Consider the following 25,923-nt stretch of genomic DNA (forward strand, 5'->3'; position numbering starts at 1 on the left):
GAGAATTTCAAATCATTTTTTTTTGACTCATGGGGCCACATGGGATTAAAGATGGATTTAGAATGTTTTTCACTAGGGGTAATGACGGCTTTGGCAGGGGTTTTTTTTATGACTGATTATGCTCAAATTTGGCCCAAACATTCTTTGCATATCAAAGAATATTGTGGCCAAATTTCATAAAATTCGGTCGACAAAAACCCCCCAGCCAATAATAGAACAAAACCTGCCAAAGCCGTCTGTTCCCCTACGCCAGGGTTTTTAGAATTGTTATAAGAAACATTGCGCCATTTTTTGAGAAAATTGACTAATTTCACTGGTGTTCCGTTGGTTCCGGATCTTCCGGAGGACCAACAGAACATCCATTGGACTTAAAAAATGTCCTCAATGAGAGTATACATATATCCCCTTTATTATTTTCCCAAAAAAAATCAAATTGATATCATTTGAATTGGCTTCATTATAACGGATTTTCGGCCTGTTTTACTTTTTACAACACGCGAGTATTTATCGACTCAGAATGAGGTTATGTAGTAGGCGTCAAAAGACAAATTTTTATAATTTATTGCCGATTTCACCAATTTGAAGAGTTATGTGTAGATTGTGATTTGCCCGCTTCTTTTTCTCACACTCACTCTCATTTCGGGTTGATCAATTTTTGTTACTGAAATTTACCCAATTATAACCCATTACTCGTTAGTCACATGTAAGCGTGTATACTAAATCGATTCCCTCCATGATTTGACGTCTATTTGTTTTCAGATTGAGCACTCACACACAAATATCAAACATGGAAAATCAAACTTTTTTGAGAGTATTGAGTGTGAGAAAAAGATGACTGTGAGAAAAAAATCTCGCAAAACTCTTATAAAGTGCAAAAAGCGCAATAAAATTTTGAAAACAGCTTCATGATTTTGTTTAGCGGCGCAGCCGAAATTTAGGATAATATAAAGCAAGCTAGAAGTTTGGATTTGCTTCGAAATTCCGCGAAATTTCGCTAAACGCTAGTTTTTTCCAGCGAATTTTTTGTAATTTACCGAAACGAAACGAAATCAAGAAATCAGATTTCGCCATGCTCAAATTCCGCGAAATTCCGCGGAATTTCGTTTCGAACCACCTGAAACGAAATTTTTCGAAATACCGCATATGCTTAGATACAGGGGTTAGACAAAAAGGTTGAGATAGGTAAAATTATGTCGAAATTCAAATCAGCATAACTTTGCGTAGAATAACCCAATTTTGATAAAACCAGGACCATCAGAAGCGGGCACTCTTCTAATATACAGTCCCCTTGCGAAACCCGAGATTGGTCCTTGGCCACCGGAGATGTTCCGGGTTTTCCAAGAGTATGTTCAAGATGCATTTTTTCTATTGCTTGTCATTTTATGCGACGTTTTCTCCCATCGTGTTTTATGCTATTTCCAAAAACTAGAACTAATATGCCGACCAATCGTGGCTGTAGATCAAGAATCCATTAAAACTACGCAGAGATATGGCCATTTTCGTGAAAACGGTTCTGGGAACATGATGAAATATTTCATATGGTAACAGATAGGAATAATGCAAACATGAGTATTTCACTTCATGGCTTTGCGAGACGATGATTACAGAAACATTTCCAGAATGATAGTGCCCACTGCCACCCTTATAGCAGGTTCCATGGGACTTCCAGAACGGGCCGGTTTTGGCTCTGTCTGGAACTATGCATATATGGGTGTCAAAATTGATGTTTTCCCAAGACGATGAATATAGGATATTTATTAAAGATACATTATGATGACTATAAGACTCTCTGGCCAATTTGTAACAGGTTCCGGGTGTTCTGCGAAAGTGACATTTGTTCAGGGTGTATGGTCAGTCCCGTTCCTTTTTCAAGAAAATGGCCATATCTCTGCGTATACCTAACGGATTTTCAATCTGTATTAGTTCTAGTTTCTTAGGAAAGCATAGAACGTTATGGCAGTAAACGTCACATAAAATGACAAGCAGAAGAAAAAAATGCATTTTTAACATACCCTCGGAAAACCTGGAACATCTCCGATGGCCAAGGGTCATTCTGGAATTTTGTGAAGGGGCAGTATACTAGGAGAGTTTCCGCGTCCGATGGTCTCGGTTTCATCAAAATCGGATTATTCTACGCAAAGTTATGCTGATTTAAACTTCGACAAAATTTTGCCTATCTCAACCTTCTCGTCTAACCCCTGTATGGCTGCCTCAATCGGCGGGCGGCAGCTTGATTGGCCCCTTCTATACGGAGATGACGGGTGCCTGGTCGAAGACGGAAGCAACAGTAACAGCAAAGATGCCCGCGTTAGGGTGCTGGCGGTAGCTTGGCAGATTTTTTCTACACGAAGGATTCAGGACGAATAGGCCCAAGTCAATTAACTTTACCGTTCCTTAGCATGGTAAATTACCGCTAACTGGACTAGCGTGACTAATAGCGATCGGCAAAACGGCCACTCGGTACTGCTGTGAAGTCTATCGGGTTCAAAAAATTTCCCGGGGCACGATCCGGCTGGCAATAAAGGCATAAAGGATTCTGGAGTCTCGTTTCCTTCTCGCTGTTCGGCTGTTCGGCCACATTGAGAGTTGACGTAAAGTCAATGTTAACTTCTCTCTCCTAGCAGCCAAGATAACTGTGTGGTGTCGACAGCCAGTTATCTGGCTAAGAATAACACTACGGATTACCTGTTCCAGTGGTAAAAGTTCACCATACAGGTGACCCCTAATTCTCGATGTGATGCGGCTTTATGCTTACCATGCCTACGAATGAATTGTTAGGAGGGTCTAAAAAGGGTGGGGTTATGAGTATGTTTTTATTTAGTTTTTCAACAAATTGTCACCTATATGGATTCGGTTTTTGCGTTATACACATTGTAGTCTGTGGTTCGTCTTTAACTTTCTTGATAAGATACCAATTTGGTATCTTTCATCGTTCAATTTCATCGTTGCTGTTTATGTTGATGCTGAAGTTTTGGAATGTTTTATCTTAATTCGCAATGGCTTCAGTTCAGTAGCTCAAATCAATCTACAGCGTAAAAGAACAGCAACGATTAATCTTTGTAGACTTATGCAAATTGGCAAATCCCAGGTAGCTTTGCTGCAGGAACCCTATTTTCGCAAGGGTACTTTCTACCTTGGTAATTAAGCGAACCCGGTTGTTGCTGCCATCAGGAAATACGTCTATTGTTCGGTTTATTTACCACATGATGAACCATTCCCTACGGATGCTTTCTTACGGGTTGTCATATTTTGCATTTCGAAAGGCCTTCCTCCTAATAGTCGGCAGTGATGCTAATGCTCATCACATCATCTGGGGTAGCTCGGATATCAATCTGAGAGGCTCCAGCTTGATGGAATACTTAAGTAGTACCGAGCATAGTTTACTTAACATAGGCAATCGCGATAGGTTTCGGCGGTATATCGAATTATGCATATTTTTTTTAAGCTCTAAATATCATTTTGATCTTTTCTTTTTATATACATAAAAATGAATTTCTGTCTGTCTGAACCTTATAGACTCGGAAACTACTGAACCGATCGGCGTGAAAATTTGTATGCAGAGGTTTTTGGGGCCGGGGAAGGTTCTTAAGATGATTCGAGACCCTTTCCCGTTTTGGAAAGGGGGGCTCCCATACAAATGAAACACCAATTTCTTCATAACTCGAGATATTATCAGAGAATAAATCAATTTTAGGCGAAACGAAGTTCGTCGGGTCTGCTAGTTATTAATAAAATTAAATCATCATTTTCCCTCTCATTTCAGGTGGAATGTGTACAATGGACGTTCGACGCAGCCGTAACCGGCGAAGACAACGGTAGCGTCGGAGAGCTGAGACATCTGGCCGAATTTCTGGCCAACAAGCAGTTCGACATGGTTATCAATCTACCGATGAGGGGTGGCGGAGCCCGCCGTGTTAGTTCATTCATGACCCATGGCTATCGCACTCGCCGGCTGGCAGTTGATTACTCCATTCCTTTGGTTACGGACGTCAAATGTACTAAGCTACTGGTGGAGGCAATGCACCGAATAGGGCGTGCTCCACCGATGAAAACGCACACGGATTGCATGTCTTCGAGAACCATGGTCAAGATGCCCGGTTTCATCGATGTTCACGTGCACTTGCGAGAGCCAGGGGCGACTTATAAGGAGGATTTCAGTTCAGGAACTGCAGCGGCGTTGGCTGGAGGTGTCACCTTGGTGTGCGCTATGCCCAATACGAATCCACCGATCGTGGACAGACAATCATTCCAATTGTTCCAAGATCTTGCTCAGAAGGGAGCCCGATGTGACTATGCATTATTTGTCGGGGCTTCCTCCACTAACTTCTCCAGCATCAGTGAACTCGCACCGCAAGCTGCCGCTCTAAAAATGTACTTGAATCAGACATTTACCACCTTGAAGCTGAACGACATGCTCGTATGGCAGAAGCATCTATCGAACTGGCCTAAGCGAGCCCCACTGTGCGTTCATGCTGAAAGCCAATCTACGGCTGCCATAATTCTGCTGGCATCACTAGTTGATCGCCCAATCCACATTTGCCACGTGGCCCGAAAGGAAGAAATTATGATTATTAAAGCAGCGAAAGAGCGAGGCATCAAGGTCACTTGCGAAGTTTGCCCCCATCATTTGTTCCTCTCCACTAATGACTTAGACAGAATTGGCCGTGGAAAGGCGGAAGTTCGACCGGTCTTGTGCAGTCCAGAAGATCAACAGGCTCTTTGGGACAACATGGATGTCATCGATGTGTTCGCTACCGATCACGCGCCGCATACAAGGGAAGAGAAAGAGTCGGACAACCCACCTCCCGGATTCCCAGGGGTAGAAACTATTCTTCCTCTGCTACTGAATGCCGTCAACGAAGGACGTCTATCTGTGGAAGACCTGATTGCCAAATTCTACAAAAACCCTCGCAAAATTTTTAGCCTTCCGGAGCAACCCAACACGTATGTGGAAGTTGACTTCGATGAAGAGTGGGTCATTCCGGATTGTCCTTCGCAGTCGAAGGCTCGCTGGACGCCATTTGCCGGAATGAGGGTGAAGGGACGCGTCCATCGGGTAGTGCTACGTGGTGAAACTGCCTTCGTTGACGGTGTCGTGCTGGTCAATCCAGGTTACGGCCAGAACGTTCGCGAGTGGCCGCTGAAGAAGCCAACGGTTACACCTTCGGTGGAAAAGATCAACACTTCGCTGGACGGGTTGGATCTGTTGTCGATTACGAAATCGCTGGATACCAGCCGACAAGCTGCGGATTATTGGGAAACGGACGGTCATACGAACGATGTGTTCAGTAAGCTGTTGGGTGAGGGTAGCAAGTCGCAAGCGAATTTGGTTGATCCGCTGTTGAGACCATATTCGCCGATGCCGCGAACGCGTTGTGATTCCGTGAGTAGCTACTTCAAGGAGACAATTGCAAGTGGTCCGGGAATAGTGAAGGAACGGATTATCGTCGGGAAACATGTGCTGAGCGTGGATATGTTTAATAAGGAACATCTGAACGAGATATTCAACGTGGCGACAACGATGAGAGGCCGGGTGCAGAAGGATCGTCCGCTGGACGATTTGCTGCGGGGAAAGGTGATGGCTTCGGTATTCTATGAGGTCAGTACTCGAACGTGCTGCAGTTTTGCTGCGGCCATGCAGAGGCTCGGAGGTCGTGTGATCTACATGGACGAGACCAGCTCATCGGTGAAGAAGGGTGAAACGCTGGAAGATAGCATCCAGGTCATGTCCGGCTACGCTGATGTGGTGGTGCTAAGACACCCTGAACCGGGTGCTGTGACGGTAAGTTCGATATTCAATCTTAAAAATTATTTACACCGTATTATGCTTCAATAATTAGGAAACTTAATTATTATGATGTTCTATTTGTAGCGGGCAGCCCATCACTGTCGTAAACCGTTAATCAACGCTGGGGATGGAATCGGTGAGCATCCGACACAGGCTCTGCTGGACATTTTCACCATCCGTGAGGAAATCGGTACCGTCAATGGACTAACAATTGCCATGGTCGGTGATTTGAAGCACGGCCGTACGGTGCATTCGCTGGCTCGTCTGCTAACGTTGTACAACGTCAACCTCTACTATGTTTGCCCGGATAACTTAGGCATGCCGAAGGATGTGATTCACTTCGTCAAATCTAAGGGCATTCAGCAATGGGTAAAAAATTGTATCTGTTATATACAAGCGGTCCAACTTAACTTTAATCAAATTTTTGTAGTCTTGCACCGCCCTGGAAGAAGTAATCGACAAAGTGGATGTTCTCTATATGACCAGAATTCAACGAGAGCGCTTTGCCTCTGAAGAAGAATACAAAGCCGTAAGTAGTCTCCGAAGCTTTTCCGAACATATTTCATTCAAGCAAACTTTCTTCCACAGAGCTGTGGCCGCTTGGTGCTGACTCCGCACATCATGACCCGCGCCAAACGCCGAATGATTGTGATGCATCCCCTTCCGCGGGTGTTCGAGATCAGCAAGGAGATCGACATCGATCCGCGGGCGGCCTATTTCCGCCAAGCCGAGTACGGCATGTACGTCCGCATGGCCCTTCTGGCCATGGTACTCGGAAAGTGTTAATCAGAAGAGGATCGTTTCTTTCTTCTATAAATTATTATGCACGTGCCACAAACCCAATCAACAGTGATCCACCGCAAGCAGCGGATGGTAGTTTTAATATATGCTCTATGAATATAATATACACTTTATCATGGTTTTCTAAATGCTATCACATAAAAACTAGAACTGCGATCAAATCAATGGAATACAAAAGAACGCCATTAGACATAAAAACAGCTTACATACAAAAAAATACACATTACGTTTTCAAGGGGTACCGGTAATATCAGATTCAGTCTAAAACAGGATTATCTCGTTGAAGTTCGTCAACAGACAGATTGTTCAGATTTCCGTAACTATATCCGAGGTAATGATCACCGTAGAACTTCGACAACTTCGACAGCTGTTTGCATCGATTGGCTTAGTGATGGTAAAGATTTCCGTCGAGTTTCTTTGGTTCCCAATGTTGTTGGTGAAGTGTCTGTAAAAGTCACCAGAAGTGAGCGATTCGTTCTAGTATTTCTCAAAAATTGTGTAATTACCTTTTTCTGCGACTGATTAGTGCAATCAGGGTGATGAGGATGATGCATGCAACGACAACGCCAAGTCCAACGGCGGCCAAAGTGATTTCCGGATGGGCCTCTCCATCCATCGATACCATCGGAACTGCGAAAGATGTAGAACAGGCTTATTACTAAACAATAAAGAAAATTTCCAGTAGGTAATAGTGACTCATTAGCAGGGCCGGATTTACGGTAGAGGGAGCCCAGGGGCTATACAATTGTGGGGGCCCAGTCAGGAAATAATAAAATATGATAGATTCGTTTGGGTAATACATTTATTGAAAATTCAAACAGCGGTCGTTAAATATACATCCCTACCCGATTACTCAAAAAGGCTTTCTGCGACTTTTTTTCTGTTGGAATGAATCATTGATATGATCGACATTTATTTCTTTCAAAACCTCGTTCTCAATGCTTAACAAAGTTAAGTTGACTAACTTCTCGTTAGTCAATGATGTCCGCAATCTATTTTTTACGAACTTTATAGCGCGTAATTTTCGCTAGCAGTTCCGCTCACCGATTCGTGACCCAGCTCGGCTTAAGCGCCACTTCAAAGAGGACCGTCCGTCGCTTTTAATATGCCCGACGAAACCCAACCTCAGGGCGGGTTTTATTATGTGTCTGAGCTATAAGGGGACCATCTGTTGGGAATAAGGGAAATATTCTGCCTCAAGGAACCCGAAGAAAAAAAACACCACTCACGAGTTATCCTCACCGGACGGACTTCTTTTCTTCCCAAATCGTATGACCGTCTAGGACACGTGAGTGCTGAGGCTGATTTAGCGGGCAGCCCAACCTGGAGTACAACACTGAACAAAAACTACAATTAGAACGACGCCGAAAACATGAGAAATCCTTCGGGCTTCAATTATCGTTACATGGAAGCTTTACTTAACGGAAACGCATTTATTCAACGGAAACAAGTCAGATATACATTTATTGTGGTTTCGATTACCTTAGGTTTTCATTCATAAATTGTTCCTTCCTCACTCTCTACTCTTCACTTCATTCTTCCCTCTTTCACTTCCTAGCTTCCTACTTTTGTGCGGTTTTCTATTTCTGGTTCTAGCGATAGCTAGCCAAGACTACCGGTTGTGATGATCGAGCTCGTGTGTGTGTGGAGATATGCATGCATGCTTGTTTTCTACTCACGGTACCGTAGTCTTTGCAGCTTTCCGGCCGGCAAGTGGTCCTATACCGACGAATGGTGGCCGGGGCGATGATGATGAACTGCGCTTAAGGTGATTCCCAGACGGACGGCTTCCGTGCTAGTGCTGCGAATCATGCCGACAACGGAGTATGGCGCTCGCATTCGACACGGGGACGTCGATTTCGTGGACGGTTTCCACGGGTTGGGGTTTACAAAAAAAGGGTTTGCTCTGCCGGAGAATCGAACCTCCCTTTCGAGATCTCCCCCGATCCGGGACCCTTGACGATGAAGCGTGGGGTCGAGAGCGCGCTTGGCGAAAAGTTGCGGTGTGCCAAGCTGGCCTGGATATCGATAGAATCGATCCTAGACAAGAAGCCGTCGAGCGGCTGTTTCGACGCAATCAATTAAAAATCTCCACACAAACATCACAATGAATTTACCTTTTCTACACACAATTCGCACAAACAAAAAGTTGACCGCACGTCACCTTTGACCCTACCGTTGAACTTTAGGCTACACGGAAGGAACAGAATTAATTTTAATTTAAACCTTAAGCGTTCTCACATTTAAACGTACCAAATTAAACACACCGGGACACTAAGTACATATAAGTACTAACTACTCGCACTCTCGCCTCCTCCACGGTTCAAGTCAAAGTGAACGAGTAAAAGTCCAAAAAGTCCTCAGATTAAATGCGACTGTCACTGTCTTCGTGGCCGGAAGTGCGACAAATCCTCGAAGTGATTCAACGACCTTTTCGAACAATCAACTCTCATCAACCCTTCCTTCGTGTCACCTGAAGCTACATCTCTTTCACACTTATGCGTGAATAAGTGAAAAGCTGAATAAGTTCGTTTGTCGGCTCTGGAGCAAGATCTGCTGGATAAGCTTCTACTAGCTTTCGAGATCCAACCTCGAGGGATGAAGGAGACGCATCCAAATCCGACAGAAACTCGAACAAGTTGCATACCTTCAAAAAATTATAAATTGTTAATCAAAATATATTTTTAATTTTTAATAAATAAGTATAAAATTACCTGTTTGTATGCCCCGCCCATTCTGCCAGAGATTTTTTGAGCTGATCGATTACGGGATAGAAGGCATCCACCTTGATTTTTTCCTGAGGCGTCGTATCCTTAACAGTCTCAGCATGTTCTTTTCGACCAGATACGTCAAGTCGAACGTTTTTTGTTCTTGAACGGTTATTACGGTAGTTTTGTGCTCCAGACACTGATTTTCCTGTTGCTTCATATTCCTTATACATTCCTCGTTTTGCTTCTACGTATTCAATCAAACTTAATATTGAGTTGACAGCTGGTTTCAAAGCTGTAGAAGGATTTTGCAGTAACTGGCTAGTCGCATCAAACCTTTCTAGGATATCGTACCAGAGCTGTGTGTAGATAGCGTTCTCGAGAAGGTACATTTTATTGTAAAGGTAGGAAGCTTCATTTTTCACCAAATATTTTTCTTCTACGTTCTCTGCGATTGTTCGTAGAGTGTTTTTGATTTCTGTGTAACCGTATAGCAAAGCTTTTATGGCATCTGCTCCACAAGACCAGCGTGTGTCACTTAGGTTTTTCACAGTTTATTGTCGTTCGGTTCTTGACAAATTTTCAGTTAATATTCGGAATCGGTTAGTTGAATTTGTGAAGAACGTGATCAAATTTTGAATAAAGTTGAAAAAGTCAACAGTGAACAAATGTTGGCTGCTGACTTTCCAATCAAATTCAACGAATGAGCGCAACATGGAACAAAAAACGCATATGGATTTTTCTGCAAAATAACGCCTGCAATGCTTTGTACTTTCCTGACATGTTCGGTGCATTGTCATATGACTGTCCTCGACAATTTTGGAAATCGATTTTATGAGCCTGCAAAAACTCAAGGAGAGCATCAACCATCTGTTGTCCAGCATGACCACAATGAGGAATAAACGTTAAGAATCTTTCGACTGGTCTAATTCCTTCCAAATATCTCACTACCACCGTTAACTGATCAATATGTGATTCATCTGGCGAGGAATCAACTGAAATAGAATAATACTTCGCTTGCTTGATCCTACCCGTAATTTCATCAAAAACTTTGTCAGTATATCGATGATATTTAGCATTAGCATTAGCATTTAGCAGTTCGCACAAATTCGTAGGTGGTACAAGCCAAGACTATTGTATGAGAGAAGCATCACTTTCATCCGTTACCACAGATATTGATTTGGGACTAATCACTAGCTCTTAGATGGAAGCAATGCGCTCTCCAATAGTCGAGATCTGTCCTGGCCACGTCCTTGCGAATGCTGAGGAGAGGGAAGGATGGTTAGTTGGACACTTACTTAAAAAAGATGCAGAGAACTCTACGACCTCTCATAGGTGCCACGGGAGGTTTTGGGTTTGTGTGGAAGGTTATAACAGTAGGAACCGTTTTGGTATAACGCGAAACACAGAAAGAACTGAGATAGAAATACAAAGTAGGAAAGGGACAAGCCTGGAATTGAACCCACGACCTCCTGCTTAAAAGGCAGAAGCGGTAGCCACTAGACCAACGAGCTCGTCCTTTGTCAGTATATCGATGATATCATCACAAATAGTAGACGATAAATAGTTAGCATGTCCACTTTTCTTATTGCCATGCGCCTCCATATGACGTGCCAAAAACGGGTCATATTCGGCAATAAGTTCAAGAATTCCCATATAATTTCCATGTTTCGCTGAACCAAACAGCTCATTTTCGCCACGAAATGCTAGACCACGTTGTGCCAGAATCAAGTTATTGCACTCACAACTCTCCTTATAACATCACGCCAGTAGTTAGCATTTTGTAGTTCCTGTGACAATAATAATTCTTCGATCATGAATATCGAATATCAATAGAATTGCTAAACTTACCTCTTGTTTTATCATTTTATCAACTCCAAGACTTCCAGCTCGTAAAGAAACGGAAACGGATGATTCCAGATGAGACTTCGATGTTTCGTGTAGACTTATTTTTTCTAGTGCTCGCTTCCAATTGCAGAATCCATCACTAGCAAAATTCGATTGCGAAGCTCTCATCATAACACACAAAAAGCAGTAAAGTTTTCCACTACTCGGCGAGAAGCAAAGCCAGTTTCTGAAAACCATTTCATTTTGAACCTTCCGGTAAAACAAAGATTTTGTGCATTTTCTGAAGCCAGCAACGTCACCCCTTTCCTGGTTCACCGAATAACTTTCGAATAATTTCTCATCACAATGATGCAGTTCACCAGGTCCTTTTGCGATCCAGTGATCAACCTCTTCGTCATTCAATTTAGACCACATTCCCATATCATTTTCGTAATTTGAAATAACATTCACATCTGGAACAACTTTAGAGTTGCAAGATGTGGAACTGAGCATCAACTCACCGACATTACCGCATCTTGAATCTGATTCGGCGGCACTTGTTACTCCAGCAACATCCGTCGTAAAAAAAGAACTTATTTTTGGTGTTTTTGAAAGAACTTTTTCCACTTTCTTATTTTTTTCATCGTAGCAGGCTTGGTAGTCATATGGCTACTGCTTCTGCCTCATACGCAGGAGGTCATGGGTTCAATCCCAGGTCCGTTCAATTCTCCTACTTTGTACCTTTCTCTATATTTCTCATGTTCTAGCAATCACTAGAACTGGAAATGGACTTCCATACCGTTAGTAATAATTTATAGTAATTATTAGTAATTATTCCTATACCTTCAACTTGAGTATTCTAACAGTAATCTGCTAGAATTGGAAATGAACTATAACGCTCGTTTCCTACATCCAATTGGAAATTCCATCAGTTGACTTCTCCTACCTATCACATTGGCAGCTCGTTAACCAAGACGGACCTCTGCCTCTCTAACCTCACACAAAAATTTGAATAAATTCCGCATGAACTCGTGGCAAGTGCAGAGGTATATTCGGCTTGCAGTGGGCGAGTGATTGTATCATCATTTCCTCCCCCTTCCCTACATTGACTTGCATTCTGACGTGGCAGGCGCCAGTATGACCTAACAAATGAGATCGCCAGTACTTGTACATTGAAGATGTGTGCTAGTCCCAAGCAAACATCTGTTGGTTCCCTGTGCAAAAACAGCTGATCTGGTCATAATGAAATAGCATACGAGCAGTCAATCAAGCTCAAGCTTTCTTATTTTTTTCATCGTAAATTTTTCTTTTCTCCGCTCCACTTTTATAATTTCTTGGTACTACGTGACGATCGCCCATTTTCTTGGTCTGGCAAGAACCGGTGTATAAAACGATCAGAATCAGAAAAGATGTTGAAAAAACAAACGCGTATGAAGCATTTGTTCAATGCACTTCCGTTCTTGAGCGAGAGAAACTACCAACTGAACTGAAAAGCCGACGATGATCGAATGTGACGTCAACAGGTAAACTTAATAATACAGTTCTGAATAACATCGCATCGGTTTTTTTTTTTTAATATGTACACGTCACACAACAGGCTAATTTACACCCCAGGAAATTTTTTGATTTTGGTCCCCGTGCATTTAAAATGGGGCCGGGATTCTGATTTTCGCTAACATCGCACATGAAAAAACATGAGGAAAAAATCCGCGGACCGAATTCCCAAGGCGTGAGGCTACCTTAACCATAGTGAAACGACAATTAGTATAACTTGCGTTGCATGATTCTTCTGGAAGTGTTGGGTAATGTACTGTATCTTATGTAGTTTCATAATACCGGTATTGAATGCCGTGAGTCAGGACGCTGCCAAACAAAAAAATGTAAAATTACGTTTTACTCAATATAATTTAGCATAGTTCACTATAATTTCATAAGGAAATGCCACATAAACTTTTTGAGCATCCCTAGATATCTTTGGAACGGTTTACTATGTTGGAAAACAAAACACGTTCAAAATGACTATATTTCAGCTATTTCTCAAACGATCTTGAACCGATTTTTTTTTCATAAATGTGTTCAAAAATTATTCCTGAGACGATAGATAACGTATTACAAACATTATTCCTACATTATTCCAAACATTATTCCTATTCCAGGTTCTCCACATCAAGCCCACATATGTCCGTAGAGCCTATGGGTATAACTTGCAATTCAATCATGCCTCTAACATGTAATTTAAGTTCTCCAAACTGTTCCGGCGTTCAGATCAATTGGTATACCAGGTCAACTACGTTCTGTATCACAACGACGTCAACCCATTAATCTCACACATGTCAATAAGGCCTTTGTGTATAACTTGCAATTGGGTTGTTTAGGGGTATATATGTTTTTACATATTCTGAATCTGCATAAAAAAACTGAGCCTAACCCCAATTTTTCAGAATAATTGAATCCCCGGAACTATTTTTAATTTGCTTTTTAAATTTATATGAGAATAAAAATTTGTTCTTATGCTGCATGGGCCAACTGTCATTCTATGAATGTTAGTGTCTTTCTATCGATTGAAATGGCTTATTGTTGGCTTGTTGTTTAGCTCAGAAAAATATAGAGTTTTTTGTAGTTTTTCTAATCTCGACATATTTTTATTTTGTTTGTTAACCTTTTATTTACATTTCGGGAATTCCTCCGGAAGTTCCTCCGGGAATTCCTCCGGAAGTTCCTCCAGGAATTCCTCCGGGAATTCCTCCGGAAGTTCCTCCGGGAATTCTTCCGGAAGTTCCTCCGGGAACTGAGTTTTTGTTCCTCCGGGAATTCCTCCGGAAGTTCCTCCGGGAATTCCTCCGGAAGTTCCTCCGGGAATTCCTCCGGAAGTTCCTCCGGGAATTCCTCCGGAAGTTCCTCCGGAAGTTCCTCCGGGAATTCCTCCGAAAGTTCCTCCGGGAATTCCTCCGGAAGTTCCTCCGGGAATTCCTCCGGAAGTTCCTCCGGGAATTCCTCCGGAAGTTCCTCCGGGAATTCCTCCGGAAGTTCCTCCGAATTCCTCCGGGTTCCTCCGGGAATTCCTCCGGAAGTTCGTCCAGGAATTACTCCGGAAGTTCCTCCGGGAATTCTTCCGGAAGTTCCTCCAGAAGTTTCTCCGGAAGTTCCTCCGGAAATTCCTCCGGAAGTTCCTCCGGGAATTCCTCCAGGAATTCCTCCGGTAATTCCTCCGGCAATTCGTCCGGAAGTTCTTCCGGTAATTCCTGCAGAAGTTTCGCCGGGAATTTCTCCGGAAGTTACTCCGGGAATTCTTCCGGAAGTTCCTCCGGTAATTCCTTCGGAAGTTCCTCCGGAAATTTGTCCAGAAGTTCCTCCGGTAACTCCTCCGGGAATTCCTCCGGAAGTTCCTCCAGGAATTCCTTCCGGAAGTTCCTCCGGGAATTCCTCCGGAAGTTCCTCCGGGAATTCCTCCGAAGTTCCTCCGAATTCCTCCGGAAGTTCCTCCGGGAATTCCTCCGAAGTTCCTCCGAATTCCTCCGAAGTTCCTCCGAATTCCTCCGGAAGTTCCTCCGGGAATTCCTCCGGAAGTTCCTCCGAATTCCTCCGGAAGTTCCTCCGGGAATTCCTCCGGAAGTTCATCCGGGAACTCCTCCGGAACTTCCTCCGGAAATTCCTCTGAAAGCTCCTTCGGGATTTCCCCCGGAAGTTCCTCCGGGGACTCGACTTCCAGAAGTTCCTCCAGGAATTCCTCCGAAAATTTCTCCGGAAGTTTCTCCGGGAATTCCTCCACAAGTTCCAACGGGAATTCCTCCAAAAGTTCCTCCGGGAATTCCTCCGAAGTTCCTCAGGGAATTCCTCCGAGGTTCCTCCGGTAATTCCTCCGAAAGTTCCTTTTGTAATTCCTCCGGAAGTTCCTCCAGGAATTCCTCTGGAAGTGTCTCCGGGAATTTCTCCGGAAGTTTTTCCGGGAATTCCTCCGGAAGTTCCTCCCGGAATTCCTCCGGAAGTTTCTCCCGGAATTCCTCCGGATGTTCCTCCAGAAGTTTCTCCGGGAGTTCCTCCGGAAGTTCCTCCGGGAATTCCTCCGGAAGTTCCTTTGGGAATTCCTCCGGAAGTTCCTCCGGGAATTCCTCCGAAAGTTCCTCCGGGAATTCCTCCGGAAGTTCCTCCGGGAATTCCTCCGGAAGTTCCTCCGGGAATTCCTCCGGAAGTTCCTCCGGGAATTCCTCCGGAAGTTCCTCCGGTAATTCCTCCGGAAGTTCCTCCGGGAATTCCTCCGGAAGTTCCTCCGGGAATTCCTCCGGAAGTTCCTCCGGGAATTCCTCCGGAAGTTCCTCCGGGAATTCCTCCGGAAGTTCTTCTAAGAATTCCTCGGGAAGCTCCTCCAGGAATCAGGTGACTTTAGAGCTCAAAAAATGCACTTTTTGCTGCTGCTGCCGGCTCGAAGTGAACTTGATAGAAGTAAACAGTCGATGCGTCATTAACTTCGGATGAAGTGTAAAAAGAAATGGCGAGAAGGAGAAGCAAAATTTTGACAGCAAAACATTTTAAATTAATTTTATTTCATACTTTAGAATTTAATGCAAGAAATAGCCTTGCTGTATTTTTTTTGTCTATTTACTTAATTTTCTAATTTTCTGATTTTCGAAACCTCCAACCTTTAAATTTAAAAATTTTGAAGTTTTCAAGTATTTATTTTTATTTTAAGTTATTTTTGCGTATTTTTTTACCAAATTTTCTAATTTTACAGTTTTCAAGTTTCTAATTTACCGTTTCCCGTCATTTTTTTTAAATAGTTAGGGGCTTCAAAAAATATGAGTTCTTTGGGAAAGTTGACTTTAAATAAGCCAAAAAATCGCCTGAGCCAATAAAACGAAATAAATTTTTTATGGGTAGGGTCAATCTTCCTATTTTTAAATTTTCCAGTTGTACAGTTATAAAATTATATTTAGTTTACTATTCTTCAACTTCAATGATTTTAATTTTGAAAAAATCGTTAATAATATAATTTAAAAATTCTAAACTTTCTTAACTTATACTTTTTTTATTTCTAAATTTTTAATAATTAGATTTGTTGTTTATAATTTTTCACATTTCAAATAATTTAAATTCAACCGTCTAAGACGAGTTTAGTACTTTCCATTTAATTCCACTACGTTTTGTTATCTTTGCAGACTCGTATTTCGACCTCAACTGTGAGGTCGTCCTCAGTATCTCGTACTTGACTCGACTTGCCGAAGAAGAAGTCGAGTCAAGTACGAGACACTGAAGACGACCTCACAGTTGAGGTCGATATACGTATCTGCAAAGATAACAAAACGTTGTGGAATTAAATGGAAAGTACTAAACACGTCTTAGACGATTGAATACATTCCACTAAAAAGAGCTTAAAATATTTTTTTTAATTTAAGTTTTAAAATTTTTAAATTTTAGAATATTTGAATTGGAAAATTTTAAATACTTGAATTTGATTTTCTCTTATTTAGTAATTTAAAATACAGTAATATCCCGATTTTATCCCCCCCCTGGTGAATTTTTGGGTGATAAAACAGGGTATGTGACAAAATTGGAAAAAAAAATATTTCCATTTTTTTTTCATTCATTCCACAAATATGAACCATTTTATCCCTTGGAAAAGCCAAATGCGTGAACGGTAACCGTTATTTCTTGTCGAAATTGATTACAGAATATTTCGCAGGTACTCAGAAGTCGTTCGTAATAAATTACAGGCGGTGAGAGTTATTTCATGGAAATCAATGTTGTTTATGGTATGATTTACGAAAATAAAAAGAATGACAAATTTTTTTGGGGTGAAAACATCGGGTCAAAAACGTGACAAAATCGGGACGTGATAAAATCGGGTCGAAAACGTGATAAAATCGGGGGTAGACAAAATCGGGGAGTGACAAAATCGGGCCAACACTGTATTTCAATTTTATCCAATTTCTTATTTTTCCAAACTTTCAATTTTCCAATTTTAAATTTTTGAATTTTTTTTAAATACAGTGAGCTCTCCCTAACTCTATGTTCTGTAGCTCGATATTTTCCCTTACTTTATAAATTTTCTAAGTGGAAAAAAAATTTCCAGTGCATTTTTACCTTGATAACTTGCTATTGTAAGAATCATTTTACGTGCACGAGATATACGATGCCGGGTCATTTGGCCGAATGCGGTTTGGACTTAGATTGCGAGTAATGAAAAATGAGAAATGATAAGTAAGTGGTAAGAATTACGTGGGACAAGCACTGCCGTTATCTGAAAAAGTGACGTACGTAACAAATTACAACCTACATGAATTCCATTTTTCTGTTAAAGAGCTACTCGTTAAAATCATTTTTGGAAAATGGCGTATACGACACTTTTCAGATAACGACAGAGCAGGAAATGTATTGAGAAGTAAAAAGTGCGAAGAAAGAAGTTTGAAATGCAAAATTTGAAGTGAGCAGTGAGAAAATAGATGTGAAAAGTAAAAAATAAAAATTTGAAGTTAGAAGTGAGGAATTCGAAGCGAGAAGAGCGAAGTGAGAAGTGTGAAGTGAGAGGTGTGAGGAGTAAGAAATGAAAAGTGAGAAATGGGAAGTGAGAACCGAGGAGTGAGAAGTGAGAACTAACATGTGACAAGTGAGAGGTGAGATCCTTATTTTTTCTCTTTCCTTTTTCCTCTATGCTTGATTTTCCATTTTTAATACTTGCTTGTTCCTTCTCATCACTTCATTATTCCGTCTTTCTTCCTTCTTCCTTATTCGTTCTTCATTCTTCCTTAATCGTCATCCTTATTCTTTCTCTATCCCTTTTCTTTCTTCCTTATTCTTTCTCTTCCCTTCATTTGTCTTCTTTCATCTTTCTTCTTCTGTCTAATATCTTACCACCCATTATCACTTTTCAACATCTCGCTTTCCACTCTTTAATTGTTATCTCTCACTTTTCGGTTCCCTCTCTTCACTATTCACTTGGAACATCTAATTTCTCACTTCAATTAATATGGAAAAAAATAACGACATTCGGCCAAATGGCGATCCAACCATATCTCTACATGTTATGAAAAATGTTTGATATTTTGGAGAAAAAAAAATGTTCTCTATATCGATACCTCCGTAACTCGATGGTGCCTTCAATATCAAGTAAGGGGAGTTCACTATATTTTAATTTCCCAAATTGGTTTTTATTTTCAGTTATCCAATTTAATTTTCAAAGTTTTCTAATTTTACAGTTTTGAATGGTGCAATTACATCCAGCTTCCTAGAGGGTCATAGTTTTGCCGGTCTGCCGCACGATGTTGTTCCTACGGTGTCCGAATAAGAATTAGCTCATTTTTGCATCGTTTAACAACTGATTTTATGTTACTAGCTTGTGATTGGTTGATTCTGCTGTTTTCAGTCGGAAAAGATTAATTATTTTTCAATTGTTTTACATCCAAAAATAATTACATTTAAAAATATTATAAATAAATATTAGCATTAGCATTTTACGGTGTAATTTGTAGATTGAACACTATAGTGATATCCATATTTTTCTTTTAAAATCCACATATAGAATGCTATCAGAAATCCTTTAATGTTTGTACCTTGACAAATACGTATTTCGATCTCATCAGTAAGGCTCGTCGAGTCAAGTACGGGAAACCGAAGACGGCCTTACTGTTAAGGTCGAAATACGTATCTGTCAAGGTACAAATAAGTAGTCGAATCAAATTGAATTGTAAATACATTCCACTAAAAGCTCAAAATAATTTTCTTACCAAAAGCATGAGGATTACACCTACTGGCCACGCCCATCTTCTCCGTAACTAGGAAGAGGAAGGAAATGTCGATGTGGTACTGACCTAAGAGAGGCCATTGACTTAGCGACACCCTCATAAGTACCTCGCAGTTTGGTATTGGGAAGGGTATCCGTTGGATCAGAATTTGCCTGAACCTGGCAATGTGGTAGAAAGAGGTCGAACAATTTTAATATTAAACCAAGGGCTTAGAAACCATGAGCTTATTTCCACACAGACAGAAGGCAACAAATTCGCTCAAGGGTTTGCTACTTGAGTAGCTATATGAAGGTTATTAGGCACAGTATGTTGAAAACAATTATAATAATAGAACATAAATCGTTCTTCAAAATTTACGAAACAGTTACATTGCTTCTATGTTATAGTGATTCGATACACTTCGTGCAGATTGCATGCTTCGTTGAACGATTTCTCCAATATCGCTTGTTCTAACAACCATCCAATAATTAAATTAACATCTCCATCATTCGTAACGACAGACCCCTGCCTCACGACATTTGCAAACAAGGTGCTAAATTAAGCTGTTGTTACCTTCATAAGAATCATATCTCTCAACCATAAATCTTTATACGCTTATGCGCACCGCGCAATCCGGCACTGACTGGTGTTATAAACTTCAAGCTTGCGGTTGTTTGCAAACAAACGAGTTGAAAAACCTGCTGCCGAGCAGCGAGCAGCCAGACAGAGTGTCACCACCATCGAAAACCATCAACAGTAGTATCGTTTCTTGAGCACCGGTTTCACTTTCAATCCAACGGTTCTCTGCCTTCTCGATTGGAATTAAATAACATAATGCCTAAGTAGGGGGATAATCGTTCAGGATTGCTGAAATGTTTTTTGATATTGTATTTTAATTTTGAACTGTATTTTACTGCGTTCGATTTGCATTGTTGATTATACTTGATTATGCTTTAGGCTTAAAGATGAGACCAGAAAAGTATATTAAGAAAAATCTAAACTTGTGTGGTTCGTCATTTGATCACTGACTTCGCGTTTTATTTGCAATCGTCCCATTTTAGATCACTTTCCCCTATTTTTGCAGACAACCGACGATAGTGATTGTGAGTGCGGAGGTGAAAAGCCACTCCAGTTCTGAACACAAACAACTGGTTAAGATCGATTTCCTGTTGCGCCGATATCTGGTTTGCGAGCCCACGCGTAGATATTCAGAGCGGAAAAAGGTCATAATAGTTACGATATTCGTTGCAAAACTGATCGACAGTGGATCAGCATCGATCATATTCTGAATGGCGGACAACGATGGTTTGCTTGAGCTGGATATTTACTATTATGACCAAGCGACAAACATAGTATTGAAGCTATTGATAAATTGAGGTTTCCGGCACATCAGTCGCAAGCTAAGTTGTAATCATTCAACTAATTATTGGCTTAATATGCCATTGAGTTGTTTCAGCCTCTTACGATCAATGACTTCAAATGCCATCCATCACGGTCCATCTCTTTGAAACGTACAACCTTATTAAACTGTCTTAGTTATCATGCTGAGAAATCTGAAAGCATTTGAGCTGAAAGAGTTTCCAGAAAGAATTCCTCTGGTTCTCGACTCTAAACAAGCAAACAGCGAACCTTGGCTTTGAAGGAAGTCGTCCCCGGGATAGCAGCCAGCATCGTGCAGTTGCTGATGTGGCAAGCAGTTGACGCGGGCCATACGATTTACTCAACCTTAATCGTAATTTTCACATTTGGAAATATCATATGAACCCGCCGGAAACGATAACGAACATATCTGCTGGAGCCGTTTTCGAGTTATGTGGATACGAACACAGACCATTTTATTTTTATTATAAAGTAGATAGATAATAGTTATGGTCTATTAAAAAGAGTTCCTTCAAAAACGCAAACCTGGATTCCACAAGAGATTCAATCAGGAGTTCCTTTTAAAATTCCTCTAAGATGTTTTACTGGAATTCCCGAAGAAATCCTAATTCCCGAAAAAATATTCCAGGAACAGCAGTTTCTCAAAAGTGATTGACGGCGGCGTGAATCAATGAATTTTCAGGAAATTATCCTCCACGAATTCCTCCAGGGATTCCTCGGGAAATTCCTCCAGGAATTCCTCCGGAAGTTTGTCCAGGAATTCCTCCGGAAGTTCCTCCAGGAATTCCTCCGGAAGTTCCTCCAGGAATTCCTCCGGAAGTTCCTCCAGGAATTCCTCCGGAAGTTCCTCCAGGAATTCCTCCGGAAGTTCCTCCAGGAATTCCTCCAGGAATTCCTCCGGAAGTTCCTCCAGGAATTCCTCCGGAAGTTCCTCCAGGAATTCCTCCGGAAGTTCCTCCAGGAATTCCTCCGGAAGTTCCTCCAGGAATTCCTCCGTAAGTTCCTCCAGGAACTCCTCCGGAAGTTCCTCCAGGAATTCCTCCGGAAGTTCCTCCAGGAATTCCTCCGGAAGTTCCTCCAGGAATTCCTCCGGAAGTTCCTCCAGGAATTCCTGCGGAAGTTCCTCCAGGAATTCCTCCGGAAGTTCCTCCAGGAATTCCTCCGGAAGTTCCTCCAGGAATTCCTCCGGAAGTTCCTCCAGGAATTCCTCCGGAAGTTCCTCCAGGAATTCCTCCGGAAGTTCCTCCAGGAATTCCTCCGGAAGTTCCTCCAGGAATTCCTCCGGAAGTTCCTCCAGGAATTCCTCCGGAAGTTCCTCCAGGAATTCCTCCGGAAGTTCCTCCAGGAATTCCTCCGGAAGTTCCTCCAGGAATTCCTCCGGAAGTTCCTCCAGGAGTTCCTCCAGGAATTCCTCCGGAAGTTCCTCCAGGAATTCCTCCGGAAGTTCCTCCAGGAATTCCTCCGGAAGTTTCTCCAGGAATTCCTTCGGAAGTTCCTCCAGGAATTCCTCCGGAAGTTCCTCCAGGAATTCCTCCGGAAGTTCCTCCAGGAATTCCTCGGAAGTTCATCCAGGATTTCCTCCGGAAGTTCCTCCAGGTCTTCCTCCGGTAATTCCTCCAGGAATTCCTCCGGCAGTTCCTCCAGGAATTCCTCGGAAGTTCCTCCAGGAATTCCTCCGGAAGTTCCTCCAGGAATTCCTCGGAAGTTCCTCCAGGAATTCCTCCGGAAGTTCCTCCAGGAATTCCTCCGGAAGTTCCTCCAGGAATTCCTCCGGAAGTTCCTCCAGGAATTCCTCGGAAGTTCCTCCAGGAATTCCTCCGGAAGTTCCTCCAGGAATTCCTCCGGAAGTTCCTCCAGGAATTCCTCCGAAGTTCCTCCAGGAATTCCTCCGGAAGTTCCTCCAGGAATTCCTCGGAAGTTCCTCCAGGAATTCCTCCGGAAGTTCCTCCAGGAATTCCTCCGGAAGTTCCTCCAGGAATTCCTCCGGAAGTTCCTCCAGGAATTCCTCCGGAAGTTCCTCCAGGAATTCCTCGGAAGTTCCTCCAGGAATTCCTCCGGAAGTTCCTCCAGGAATTCCTCCGGAAGTTCCTCCAGGAATTCCTCCGGAAGTTCCTCCAGGAATTCCTCCGGAAGTTCCTCCAGGAATTCCTCCGGAAGTTCCTCCAGGAATTCCTCCGGAAGTTCCTCCAGGAATTCCTCCGGAAGTTCCTCCAGGAATTCCTCCGGAAGTTCCTCCAGGAATTCCTCCAGAAGTTCCTCCAGGAATTCCTCCGGAAGTTCCTCCAGGAATTCCTCCGGAAGTTCCTCTAAGAATTACTCCGGAAGTTCCTCCAGGAATTCCTCCCGGAATTCCTCCGGAAGTTCCTCCAGGAATTCCTCCGGAAGTTCCTCCAGGAATTCCTCCGGAAGTTCCTCCAGGAATTCCTCCGGAAGTTCCTCCAGGAATTCCTCCGGAAGTTCCTTCAGGAATTCCTACTGAAGTTCCTCCAGGTTTTTCCCTGGAAGATCCTCCAGGAATTCCTCCGGAAGTTCCTCCAGGAATTCCTCCGGAAGTTCCTCCAGGAATTCCTCCGGAAGTTCCTCCAGGAATTCCTCCGGAAGTTCCTCCAGGAATTCCTCCGGAAGTTCCTCCAGGAATTCCTCCGGAAGTTCCTCCAGGAATTCCTCCAGTTCCTCCAGGAATTCCTCCGGAAGTTCCTCCAGGAATTCCTCCGGAAGTTCCTCCAGGAATTCCTCCGGAAGTTCCTCCAGGAATTCCTCCGGAAGTTCCTCCAGGAATTCCTCCGGATGTTCCTCCGGAAGTTCCTCCAGGAATTCCTCCGGAAGTTCCTCCAGGAATTCCTCCGGAAGTTCCTCCAGGAATTCCTCCAGAAGTTCCTCCAGGAATTCCTCCGGAAGTTCCTCCAGGAATTCCTCCGGAAGTTCCTCCAGGAATTCCTCCGGAAGTTCCTTCAGGAATTCCTCCGGAAGTTCCTTCAGGAATTCCTCCGGAAGTTCCTCCAGGAATTCCTCCGGAAGTTCCTTCAGGAATTCCTCCGGAAGTTCCTTCAGGAATTCCTCCGGAAGTTCCTTCAGGAATTCCTCCGGAAGTTCCTTCAGGAATTCCTCCGGAAGTTCCTTCAGGAATTCCTCCGGAAGTTCCTTCAGGAATTCCTCCGGAAGTTCCTTCAGGAATTCCTCCGGAAGTTCCTTCAGGAATTCCTCCGGAAGTTCCTTCAGGAATTCCTCCGGAAGTTCCTCCAGCAGTTCCTCCGGAAGTTCCTCCAAGAATTCCTCCGGAAGTTCCTCCAGGAATTCCTCCGGAAGTTCCTCCAGGAATTCCTCCGGAAGTTCCTCCAGGAATTCCTCCGGAAGTTCCTCCAGGAATTCCTCCGGAAGTTCCTCCAGGAATTCCTCCGGAAGTTCCTCCAGGAATTCCTCCGGAAGTTCCTCCAGGAATTCCTCCGGAAGTTCATACAGGAATTCCTCCGGAAGTTCCTCCAGGAATTCCTCCGGAAGTTCCTCCAGGAATTCCTCCGGAAGTTCCTCCAGGAATTCCTCCGGAAGTTCCTCCAGGAATTCCTCCGGAAGTTCCTCCAGGAATTCCTCCGGAAGTTCCTCCAGGAATTCCTCCGGAAGTTCCTCCAGGAATTCCTCCGGAAGTTCCTCCAGGAATTCCTCCGGAAGTTCCTCCAGGAATTCCTCCGGAAGTTCCTCCAGGAATTCCTCCGGAAGTTCCTCCAGGAATTCCTCCGGAAGTTCCTCCAGGAATTCCTCCGGAAGTTCCTCCAGGAATTCCTCCGGAAGTTCCTCCAGGAATTCCTCCGGAAGTTCCTCCAGGAATTCCTCCGGAAGTTCCTCCAGGAATTCCTCCGGAAGTTCCTCCAGGAATTCCTCCGGAAGTTCCTCCAGGAATTCCTCCGGAAGTTCCTCCAGGAATTCCTCCGGAAGTTCCTCCAGGAATTCCTCCGTAGTTCCTCCAGGAATTCCTCCGGAAGTTCCTCCAGGAATTCCTCCGGAAGTTCCTCCAGGAATTCCCCCGGAAGTTCCTCCAGGAATTCCTCCGGAAGTTCCTCCAGGAATTCCTCCGGAAGTTCCTCCAGGAATTCCTCCGGAAGTTCCTCCAGGAATTCCTCCGGAAGTTCCTCCAGGAATTCCTCCGGAAGTTCCTCCATGATTTCCTCCGGAAGTTCCTCCAGGAATTCCTCCGGAGGTCCTCCAGGAATTCCTCCGGAAGTTCCTCCAGGAATTCCTCCGGAAGTTCCTCCAGGAATTCCTCCGGAAGTTCCTCCAGGAATTCCTCCGGAAGTTCCTCCAGGAATTTCTCCGGAAGTTCCTCCAGGAATTCCTCCGGAAGTTCCTCCAGGAATTCCTCCGGAAGTTCCTCCAGGAATTCCTCCGGAAGTTCCTCCAGGAATTCCTCCGGAAGTTCCTCCAGGAATTCCTCCGGAAGTTCCTCCAGGAATTCCTCCGGAGTTCCGCCAGGAATTCCTCCGGAAGTTCCTCCAGGAATTCCTCCTGAAGTTCCTCCCGGAATTCCTCCGGAAGTTCCTCCAGGAATTCCTCCGGAAGTTCCTCCAGGAATTCCTCCGGAAGTTCCTCCAGGAATTCCTCCGGAAGTTCCTCCAGGAATTCCTCCGGAAGTTCCTCCAGGAATTCCTCCGGAAGTTCCTCCAGGAATTCCTCCGGAAGTTCCTCCAGGAATTCCTCCGGAAGTTCCTCCGGAAGTTCCTCCAGGAATTCCTCCGGAAGTTCCTCCAGGAATTCCTCCGGAAGTTCCTCCAGGAATTCCTCCGGAAGTTCCTCCAGGAATTCCTCCGGAAGTTCCTCCAGGAATTCCTCCGGAAGTTCCTCCAGGAATTCCTCCGGAAGTTCCTCCAGGAATTCCTCCGGAAGTTCCTCCAGGAATTCCTCCGGAAGTTCCTCCAGGAATTCCTCCGGAAGTTCCTCCAGGAATTCCTCCGGAAGTTCCTCCAGGAATTCCTCCGGAAGTTCCTCCAGGAATTCCTCCGGAAGTTCCTCCAGGAATTCCTCCGGAAGTTCCTCCAGGAATTCCTCCGGAAGTTCCTCCAGGAATTCCTCCGGAAGTTCCTCCAGGAATTCCTCCGGAAGTTCCTCCAGGAATTCCTCCGGAAGTTCCTCCAGGAATTCCTCCGGAAGTTCCTCCAGGAATTCCTCCGGAAGTTCCTCCAGGAATTCCTCCGGAAGTTCCTCCAGGAATTCCTCCGAAGTTCCTCCAGGAATTCCTCCGGAAGTTCCTCCAGGAATTCCTCCGGAAGTTCCTCCAGGAATTCCTCCGGAAGTTCCTCCAGGAATTCCTCCGGAAGTTCCTCCAGGAATTCCTCCGGAAGTTCCTCCAGGAATTCCTCCGGAAGTTCCTCCAGGAATTCCTCCGGAAGTTCCTCCAGGAATTCCTCCGGAAGTTCCTCCAGGAATTCCTCCGGAAGTTCCTCCAGGAATTCCTCCGGAAGTTCCTCCAGGAATTCCTCCGGAAGTTCCTCCAGGAATTCCTCCGAAGTTCCTCCAGGAATTCCTCCGGAAGTTCCTCCAGGAATTCCTCCGGAAGTTCCTCCAGGAATTCCTCCGGAAGTTCCTCCAGGAATTCCTCCGGAAGTTCCTCCAGGAATTCCTCCGGAAGTTCCTCCGCAAGTTCCTCCAGGAATTCCTCCGGAAGTTCCTCCAGGAATTCCTCCGGAAGTTCCTCCAGGAATTCCTCCGGAAGTTC

At 43.7% G+C, this 25,923-nt stretch overlaps 2 protein-coding genes across 3 annotated transcripts in view; one reads left to right on the forward strand and one right to left on the reverse strand.

Moving 5' to 3' along the window:
- LOC134205749 (multifunctional protein r) overlaps positions 1–6,739 on the forward strand; it is a 98,141-nt gene extending 91,402 nt beyond the window's left edge. Inside the window, exons 5-8 of the mRNA XM_062681313.1 lie at positions 3,764–5,782; positions 5,873–6,157; positions 6,219–6,317; positions 6,377–6,739. Of these exons, the coding sequence (XP_062537297.1) occupies positions 3,764–5,782; positions 5,873–6,157; positions 6,219–6,317; positions 6,377–6,574 (2,601 nt within the window). The 3' untranslated portion in view covers positions 6,575–6,739. The remainder of the gene's footprint in view (positions 1–3,763; positions 5,783–5,872; positions 6,158–6,218; positions 6,318–6,376) is intronic.
- LOC134205752 (uncharacterized) overlaps positions 6,632–25,923 on the reverse strand; it is a 100,399-nt gene continuing 81,107 nt past the window's right edge. For both annotated transcript variants that reach the window (XM_062681317.1, XM_062681316.1), the window contains exons 2-3: positions 7,096–7,219; positions 6,632–7,034 (exon numbers count right to left, since the gene is read on the reverse strand). In XM_062681317.1, the coding sequence (XP_062537301.1) occupies positions 6,896–7,034; positions 7,096–7,219 (263 nt within the window). In that variant the 3' untranslated portion in view covers positions 6,632–6,895. The remainder of the gene's footprint in view (positions 7,035–7,095; positions 7,220–25,923) is intronic.

This window comes from Armigeres subalbatus, chromosome 1 (assembly GCF_024139115.2).
Source record: "Armigeres subalbatus isolate Guangzhou_Male chromosome 1, GZ_Asu_2, whole genome shotgun sequence".
NCBI classification, from domain to species: Eukaryota; Metazoa; Arthropoda; class Insecta; order Diptera; family Culicidae; genus Armigeres; species Armigeres subalbatus.